Source organism: Lolium rigidum, chromosome 7, assembly GCF_022539505.1.
Source record: "Lolium rigidum isolate FL_2022 chromosome 7, APGP_CSIRO_Lrig_0.1, whole genome shotgun sequence".
Taxonomy (NCBI): Eukaryota; Viridiplantae; Streptophyta; class Magnoliopsida; order Poales; family Poaceae; genus Lolium; species Lolium rigidum.
Window position 1 is genome coordinate 303,994,369 of NC_061514.1, and position 10,043 is coordinate 304,004,411.

At 48.1% G+C, this 10,043-nt stretch overlaps 1 protein-coding gene across 1 annotated transcript; it reads left to right on the top strand.

Moving 5' to 3' along the window:
- Positions 1 to 4,505: 4,505 nt before the first annotated feature.
- LOC124673091 lies at positions 4,506 to 7,137 on the top strand. The gene is made up of 2 exons (XM_047209218.1): positions 4,506 to 5,694; positions 6,999 to 7,137. The coding sequence occupies exon 1, from the start codon at positions 4,506 to 4,508 to the stop codon at positions 5,682 to 5,684; it is 1,179 nt and encodes a 392-aa protein (XP_047065174.1). The 3' UTR covers positions 5,685 to 5,694; positions 6,999 to 7,137.
- The last annotated feature ends 2,906 nt before the right edge of the window (positions 7,138 to 10,043 follow it).

Here is a 10,043-nt window from a genome sequence, read left to right on the forward strand (position 1 = left end):
CCCTCTCGACCGTGATTGGTCCCTTGGGTCCGAGCAATCTCCATAACGTGTATGTATAGTGCGGTACTCGCCATAAATCTAGCATATGCTGGTCGTCCCAACAAAGCGTGGTACTCGCGATGGAAAATCCACGACTTCAAACTCCGGCCTCTCGATTCTATAATTTTCTCGGTTCCAAACCGAACGTCGAGGTTGATCTTTCCCAATGGGTAACTTGGTTTGTCCGGTGTGATGCCGTGGAACCTTGTGTCCGTTGGCTTCAGGTTTGCTAAGGATATGTTCATCTTCCTCAATGTATCTCGCATACATAAGGTTTAAGCCGCTGCCACCATCTATGAACACTCGAGAAACATCAAAACCCGCAATAACCGCCGGTAAAATAAGTGCCGATCGCCTCGGTCGAGGAACTTGCTCGCGGATGATCCGCTATTGTGAAGCCTATATCTTGTCCTCGACCAATTAAGGTACTCAACCGTTGGTGGAGGCATTTTCTCTCGCCATAAACACCTGTCGTGAGATTACTTTTTGAGCTCTATTGGACGGCCTTCCCTTCGAATCATCGACACTCGCTCCGTTGGAGTTAGGATCAACATAGGGTGGTGGTGCAAGTGCTGCCGCTATTCCGAGCCGGTGTCGATTGTCCTCCGTAATCGCGGGAGGTGGCGGTAGATGAACTTCACTCCTAGGCTCCCGAGGGTTTCTCTCGTGCTGCTCGTGCGTGAGCGTTTTCTGCACATCCGAACATTGCTTGAAAATTTCGACAATCCTTCCGCAGTGTCCCGACCGTCTTTTCCCATTGCTATCGAGGAAAAAATGCATCCGGCACGGTCCATTTAACATTTCTTCGGGAGACACAAAAGGTCTTGGAAACCTTGGCCCACTATTTTGCCTCGTTGCGGGAGTCGTCCCTATTATCGCTTCGCTGCTCATTGCTTCTCCGATAATCGTCTCCGTTGCTTCCTCCCGTATTTGCTCGAAATCTCGCCGAAATTTGCCCTGGGGCGTCATAACTTGGATATTGTCGAGGAAATCGTCGCCTTGACTGATAATTTCGACCACGGTCCTCCTCTGGCGACCTGTGTCGTTTATTGTGAACAACGTCTTCTCCGTCCGCCCATCTATTTGCTATTTCCATCAACGCGGATACTGTTTTTGGATTGGTCCTTCCCAAGTCCTCGACAAAATCTCCGCGCTCGATTCTCGCGACAAACGCATCTATTGCTCTCTCGTCGGATATATTTTCTCGCCGAGTTTTTTATGATGTTCCACCTTTGGATGTATTTTCTCATTGACTCTTCTGGCTTTTGTCGACACGCCCTCAGCCTCTTCTAACGACGCAGGCTTCTTGCATGTGGACCTGAAGTTCTTGACGAATACGTCCTCGAAACTTTCCCAGCTGTCGATGGATCCTGGCGGAAGTTTTTTGATCCAGGATCGTGCGGCTCCACTTAAATGCACCTGAATACTTTGCATGGCTGTTGCTCTAGTTCCTCCAGTTAGCTTCACCGTCTCGAGGTAATCAATTAGCCGATCCTCCGGATCTTGCAGGCCGTCGAACTTTTTGAAGTGATCGGGTAACTTGAATCCCGAGGGGACTCGAGTTTTTCGGACTCTTCTCGTGAAGCATGGTAGACCGCACATATCCTCGTCATTAAGCTCCGGGGACTGCCGATGATCCCTTCTGCTTTGCCTTGCTCTATCGACCCTTGCTTGTACTCCTGTGTCTCTTGCTCCACTTGGTCCTTCAGGAACTGCCGCCGTTACTGCCGCAGGTCGTGGACTATTTTGCCTTGGCGTTCCTTCGGGAGGCGTTGCTACGAATGCTGTCCCCATAGCTCCAACTCCTCGCCGGTGCCATGTTGTATAATGTCTCCCTTGGATCTCCCGGGGTGGTTTGGATGCGAGGATGTAGGCTTGTGTCGCCATATACCCAGCTTCCGGTGTTTTAGGGATAATATTTCCTCTTGTATCTATCGTCATAAAGGACATGTCGAGGTTTTGAACCAAGTATTCTCTTTCTCGCCTCGGGTATATGTTGTAACCTTGATCTTCCTCTCGTTCCGATCTTCCCCGTGGCTATCACCCGAAACTCTAGATTGTCTACTTAAATCTGCCCTTCTCCCGCCGGATGCGAAGCCGCCTCCTTTCTCCCGTTCAACTCAGTCGTCTCGTTTTTCTATTTCTCGGCGGTTCGTGCGAGCCTATATTGATAAGCTTGCAGTTCTTGAGCTGTAGCCGTCGTCGTCATTGGCTCCGAACCATCTAAGGCTTTTGCCGCTCTATCCCAAGCTGCCCGTGGAAGTTGGACTTCGACGCGTGGTGTGGGCCCGTCATATTTAGTGCCCATACCTCTCCTTAGATCCGAGGGATCGACAAAAGGATTTCCCAACTCGTCGAAAGCCTCCGATGTTTCCTCTTGATTTTCGATAGCATAAATCCGATGATATTTTGTACTCGGATCTATGTTGGGTTCGGTGACATCATTGTTGAGATTGATGAAGACCTTGCCCACTCGTGAGAGATTTGTCGATGAAGTCGTAATCGTCGACATCGCTTGAGCCATCGCTTATATATGAGTCCGCAGATGACTCAAACGATGCATCGTCGAAGATCTTGGCGAGTTTCTCTCTTGCTCGATGCCGACGTAACGTGTTGCCGAAGTTTCTTCTTCCGACTCGCTTGACGATGCATAGCTTGAAAGATCGGAATCGACCGCCGACGATCCCGACGAAATCGGAATTTCGATACGATACGATCCTTCCTTCTCGACGCGAAAGTGGAACCTTCCGAACGTCATCTCCAAGGGCTCCGCCAGATACGCATATGCATCCAAACGGGAGGGTGGGTGAGGAACAAAATCAACAAGACCAAGTAGCGATCCGTTTACCTTGATCCATAGTGTTGCTTCCGGTTGACGATGTCGAAGATCTTGAACGTGCCATCGAGATCGGATCCTTACGCCTCTAATTCCCACGTACGGCGCCAATTGACAAGGGATTAACTTATCAATGCCTATGGATTATAGGCTAGGGTTTAGTTAGAAGTAGAGGGCAAGTAGATCTCGAAGGTTTCAGCTCGAAAAGTACTCGACGAATATGAAAACTAGGGTTTGTAGACAATGATTCGATGATCTTCTCGTCCCTCGACCCCCCTTTATATAGGTGGAGCCGAGGGATTCGTGCTATACAAGGATTACGGAGTCCGGGATGGTTTCTAACTCATCCCGCCGGATTACAAATAACACTTCCTATTACAACTCTATCTTTTCCTTAAATACATCTTGGGCTCTCGAGTCTTCTTATTCTTCGGGTAGTGGGCCTTCAATAAACCCCGGGTACTATATTCGGCAGGCCCATTTGGGATGCCTATGTCACCACCTCTGTCACCCTATTCTTATCTTCTCCATCGCGAGGTTCACGCGGGCTTGGTTGCCGACGCTAGGGAGAGGAGAGCTTTTGCCTCCGCTGGCGCTTCGCCGGCCGGAGTCGGAGACGAGGCTCCTGAGCTCATCCCTCGCTCGCTCTCCGTCCCGGACTCCGCGCGCCACCGCGAGCTGTAGTCATGGCGCCACCGCCGGCGACCTCCGATTCCACCTCTCCGGGAGCCGCGTCCTGGCTCCACTTTGCCGGCCGCCTTGTTTTCCCGGGGTGCCTCCGCTGGCTTCCACCGGTCGAGCCCCGCCTAGCTCGCGGACGTCCTCGATGCGTGCCCGCACCCACTGACCTCCGGCCAGCTATGGTTTCTCCGTGTATTCCCCATGGCGCCCTCCGTCATGCGCCCATGCCCCACCTCTGCAAGGCGAGCTGGGGGGCTGCAGCTGCATACGCTGGTATGCGGTGCTGTCAGCGGTGAGCGTGGGTGCTACAGTTGTAATTTTCTTTTGCTACGGAGTTTCCGGCGATGTCTCCGATGGTCTCCAACTTTTGCTACAACAGTGCTACATTATTACAACTTTTTTGCTACAATTCTTTTTCGGTGTTGCTACTTTAGTACAAAAATCTTGCTGTAGAGGCTCCGATGAGATCTCCGGCAAGTTTGGTTTTGCTACAGTAGCATAAATTTTTGCTACGAGGTCTCCGGCGAGTCTCCGGTGAGGTCTCTGGCGAGCTCAGTTTGCTTTTTTTTAATTTCGTGAACGAACCGTTTTTTGCTACACTTAAGCAAAATCGAGATTATTTTTGCTACCCGGTAGCAAAAAGGACACGTGTCAGCACATGGACTAGGAGGCTGAAAAATCAGATCCCCGAGGAATTCCTAGCACTGTCCCTAAAAGAAAGTAGATAACAAGATCAGATAGAGAAGATTACACAAGATTGTAGAACCATCAACGCTATTGAAATCTAACCAGACGGCAGCACGATCTTTTTTTTCCTGGGAAAAATACTGAAGGATACTGTTCATTCGCAGCCAGAGAGCGAGCCCAATAGGAAGCCCAAATTGGCCGCCACCACCATTGACAAGTCTTCTTCTCCCAGTCACTGCGACCAACTCGACCTAGAAGCAACATGGCGCCGCCGCCGGAGACCGCGCCCGCGAGCGCATCCGCCGCGGCCACGCAGCACCGCGGCGGCATCCCGGACGAGATCATCATCTGGGAGATCGTGCCCCGCCTTCCAGCGAGGGCCCTCCTCCGCTGCCGCGCCGTCTGCCGCTCCTGGCGCAAGGCCCTCACCTCCAAGTCCAACTCCGACCTCCTCCTCGCGCACCACCGCCTCCAGCCGTCCCTCCCCATCGCCTCCTGCTTCCAGCTCGCCCGCCACGACCTCCGCGCCGTCGCGCTCGCGCCCCGCTCCGCCGCGCTGGCGCCCGTCTCCACGCTCCGCCACCCCACCCTCCAGGTCAGGGCCTCCTGCGACGGCCTCCTCGTCCTCTCCCTCAGCCCCGCTAACTACTACGTCTGCAACCCGGCCACCAGGCAGTGGCTTCTCCAGCCCTTCTTCCCGCACTTCCTCGGGTTCTACCCCCACCGCCCTTCCGGCGAGTACAGGATACTCCACGGCACCGGCCCGCCCAGCCGGAACCGTAAAGCCTCCTACTCCGTCTTCACCGTGGGGTCTCGGAAGCCGAGGGGCATCGGCCGCCCGGCGGCGTCTTCCTCCGAAGAGAAAGCGCTGGCGGAGGGCATTGTCAAGACCGCCCCTGACCGCCCCTCCATCCTGCTCCACGAAAGCCTGCATTTTTACCCTGTCAAAAAGAAGGACATCACCGGTAGCAGCAACATGGTAATGGTGTTCAGCACCACGGCCGAGTCCTTCCGGTGGATGACCGCGCCCCCGGATGATGTTCTGGCCTCCGCCACCTTGTTCGAGATGGACGGCAAGCTCGGCCTCTCCAGCGTCAGTGATGACATGACACAAGTCGACATCCGCGTGCTGCAGGACTATGGCAGCGAGGTGTGGGAATTCAAGCTCAGGCTGAAATTGCCGGCCGTGGAGATGAACCTCTCGGCCGCGCGGCGCAGTTTCATAGAGGTGGTTGTGAGTGAGGACGGCGGCGTGCTGGTCTCCAATTTCAGCCGGATTGCTCATGCTGACGCTGAGGGCACGTTGTTGTCGGATTTCCAGTATCCTGAACAGAGCCTGATGATTGTTCCGTATAAGCTCAAAAAAAGCCTTCTCCGTCATGCATTCTTCCCCAGTCGAGACGCTGAAGATGCCAATGCTTCGCTTTCACCTTTTATGTGATGACTGTTAGGTGAGGTGGTACTTCCTTATGGTCTTATTTTTGCCTCTGCATCTCAATGGTTCGAATGATGTTTGATTGCACCCAAACTACATGTTAACACACATACCATGTCGATGTTACACATGCCAGCTACATATCCTCCAAACTTACGGTAATTCGTGCCTAAAATTTCAATGAAAAAATGAATTTGCATACATTTCGTTCCCTAAACATTACATGGAACAATGGGGCAAAGCTCAAATGCTGATCAACTCAGTTATCTTTCGAGCTGAGGTTTGGGCAATGGCATTAGTGAGTCCTTTGCTCTTGATGGACCCCTTCCATTGATGAACCTGTTCAAACTTGGGAACCATTTTTCTGTAGCTTTTGAACTAATTCTGAAGATGAAATCTTACATTTGTTTCTTGTGATCTTTAACTGGAGATCAATTTTAGATATTTAATAATTAAATGGTTCTCTTATATAAGACTCTTGGTGTTATGGTATCAACCCTGAAGTAGAGAGTTGTCAAAACTAAATAACAATTAGAGAGTCCATTTTGGATATTTAATTTAAATGATTCTGTTATAGAAGACTTTTGGTGCTATGGTATCAACCCTGAAGTGGAGTCTTGGAGTCATTTCATGTTTGGTCATGCATAATAAGCACAAGGAAAAGAACTTGCAGTAAGCACAATAAACAATCCTCTAGGTTGTATCTCCTCTGAACTGAGATGCTAAGTAAGAATTACTAACATTTTTTCTACAAACATCGTGCTGGAATTGGGATGTGTTGCAGAAGTACAAGTACTACTGAAATGGTAGGATTGATAGTCTCAGCTTATAGAAACTTGTTACAAATGATAATATGATCCATTGTTAAAGCATATATGGGCTGAAATTGGGATGCGTTGCAGACATACAAGCACAACTGTAATGGTAGGATTGATAATCTTAGCTTCAAGAAACTTGTTACTAATGATGATGTGATCCGTTGTTAAAGCATATATGCACTGTCTGTTCAGAGAACATTGTCTGTTCACCTCCTCAACTTAGGCTCTTCACAGTTGATGTCCTGATGTTTGGTCCCGCCCAGTTTTAAAAACATATGGTATATATGATGTTGTTGGGTCAGAGAACAGTGTCTGACTCTATGTTCATCTCAACTGAGGCTCTTCACAGTTGATCTCCTGACTGGTCTTGCCCAGTGTTGCAAACATTTTGTACTAAGGGTCACATTCACAGCTTAGCAGTTTGTAAATACCAAAATCTGATTGAAATGCTTTGTACTGTGAAAACTGAATAGTTGCCTAACCTTCACCATTTTATTTGCAGCAATACTGATGCCATTTCAAAAGCAGCACTGACCGGGTGATGAGCTTGCTCCAATTATTTGGCCAGAGCCTTGGTTTATCATCAATCTGTTGATCCCAACATGACCGTGAACCAATGACTAAAGACTATAACTCCTTTTTGTTCTGATTTCATGTGTTACCTGCATTAGTAGGCCACTGTTGACGTCTGGTTCAGATTTCAGTGACAGCATGTCACTTGTGTCTTATGTAACCTTGATGGTTTTACGGTCTTTGTGTATTCTTCTCTATTTGATCTTTATATCTACTTACAGAAACGCCTTAGCAGCTGGAAAGGTAAATTGCTGTCCCTGGGAGGAAGATTGATACTCATTAATTCGGTACTAACAAATATGGTACTGTATATGTTATCTTTCTTCCTATTGCCAAAAGGAATTCTGCACAAACTCGATTATTATCGATCCAGATTCTTTTGGCAAGGGGACAGCGAGAAAAGGAAGTATCGACTGGTTAAATGGAGTATAGTTTGTAGTCCCAAAGATCAAGGCGGGCTTGGAGTTCATGATCTAGAGGTCAAGAATTCGGCTCTGCTGGGTAAATGGCTTTTTAAGCTCCTTACCGAGGATGGGATTTGGCAAACTATTCTTCGGAGAAAGTATATAGGCTCCCAGACGTTATCCCAAGTGGTTTGGAAACCTGGGGATTCACACTTCGGGCTGGTCTAATGGCGACAAAAAATACCTTTTTTCGCTATGGAACTTTCTCAATTAAGAATGGAGCACAGATACGGTTCTGGGAAGATGCTTGGTTAGACAATGCACCCCTAAGCGAACAGTATCCTGCGTTGTATAGAATCGTTCATCGCAAAGGAGATACCATTGCTACGAGTAATGGCTTCCTCTCCACCGAATGTGACGTTCGGACGAGTTTTGCTAGGACAAAGGCTATTGGCGTGGAATACCTTAGTTCAAAGGCTGGAGGATATTAATTTATCACCGGAACTCCGATGAATTTAGGTGGAACTTACATGTAGATGGTTCTTTCTCGGTCAAATCTTTATACAATGCTATACTTCATTCTGATGTACCAGTAGATAATAATAAAAAAATTTGGAAGATGAAGATACCACTAAAAATAAAAATATTCGGATGGTATCTTCGTCGAGGTGTCATCCTCACCAAAGATAATCTTGTTAAGCGGAATTGGCAAGGAAGTAAGCGATGTGTTTTTTGTCATCATGATGAAACAATTAAACACCTCTTCTTCCAATGTCAGTTTGCGAGATCTATTTGGTCTGTCATCCAAGTAGCGTCTACCTTGTACCCTCCGACTAGTGTAGCCAATATCTTTGGCAATTGGCTTCACGGTATAGATTCAAGGTTTAAGTTGCTTCTTAGGGTGGGAGCGCTAGCAGTTATCTGGGCGCTTTGGCTAAGTAGAAATGACAAGATTTTTAATGACAAGAAGTGTTCTTTGTTGCAGGTCATATACAGATGTACAGGTATTCTCCGTTCGTGGTTACCTCTTCAGCGCATGGAGAACCGAGACCTATTTACGGAGGTCTGTACACGGTTGGAGGCTACGGCGAGGGATACTTTTTCCCTACATGGGTGGCAGCATAGTCTACGGATTGAAGCCCCACCCGCACCTTAGGCGTTATATGCTTTATCGTTTCGATATGTATTTCGCCTAGCTTTATTTTTATACTGGATAAATTTTGATCCTACAAAGACTCATAAACGGCTGTGTGCACCCTGGTTGTGCAGAGGCTGGATGTAATTGCTTACCAAAAGTAATAAAGCATCCTTTATCGAAAAATCTACTTACTTTTAATGCTAAAGTAGCTTATTAATCGTCGCTCACCCCAGTTTCGTACATCTTTCCGTGCAGTAAATTTGAGAAATGTTTAGTTGCTCTCCAACTAATGTGTAGCTTGCTTGAGAACCAGGCAGTCACTTTCAAAAATGGCTGGCCCAACACCTGAACAACTTTGAGAAACGAGAGGATTCCAGCGTGGAGGCGAAGAGGATCTGATACCATCTGCAGAGACCTAGCGACGACAGAACACGTCCTTAACAGGATCACGACATACCGTACCCTGTCTTCCAACCGATACTCCAGAGACGGCAGCATCACTGTTGATGTTGACAAATTCAGTTGGTGGCGGACACCACTTTTCTTTGCTCTGTAGTAGGCACCTTGGGTTTGGATTTAAAGAACTCCTTCCATTCATTGGCATGGCGCACGACTGAACTGAAATTCCTCAGTCGGAAGCCTTCTCTCTTTGATGATTCTCGTTGTTTCTTTCACACCGCCAGCTCCACGGGAAGGCAACTACTACCAGTATTTTCGTCTCATAGGATCTGTTTCAGTAGGCCTGTAGCGGAACTGCACTGAAGATGCTGCAGTCTGACGTCTTCAAGTTTCCGAGCTCTCCAGTCCGTTGATGCTTTGCCTCCTTGCACCTCAAGAAAAGGTGGCTGCCATCCTCCAAGTATTTGTGGCATACCATACCACACATCTCTTGTCCAGCTCCACTGCCCGGCGTGCAATGTTCATAAACATAGGATGACTGGTATGGCCAGCCAAGCCTCGAAAGAAAATGTTGGCATTCGAGCTTCCACAGCTTCTCAAACACAACTTGTTTCAGCGACTTGGCAAGCCAACCCCACTCACTGGTCTAAGTAGTAGCCGTTATTCTCATAAGTTCAACATGCCCCTTGTACGCAGTTCCGACCGAGATAATCACATTGCTGTCAGGATGCCACACTAGTAAGCCTTCTGCTTGTTCATTTTCCTCGGGAAAAAAAATACAGTATCATTTTCTGCCTAGAAGCGTAAAGTTTAATCATGATATAAACCAGAAAATTGTGTAGGATGCTTTTTCCCCTTGTGTCAAAATTTGTGTACTTCTTATGTCATGACATAAACCAGTAAAGTCGAATTTAATTCTGCAGCCGCAAAAAAATGCGAGTCCAATTCACTGCATAATTGCTCAGCCAAGAACTTGAACTATATGGAAGGGAAACTGTACATGTGGAGTGCGGAAAATAATGAGGAACAAATG

Excerpts from the sequence above, each read along its gene's own strand:
- LOC124673091 (XM_047209218.1), top strand. The coding sequence starts at position 4,506 with ATGGCGCCGCCGCCGGAGACCGCGCCCGCGAGCGCATCCGCCGCGGCC.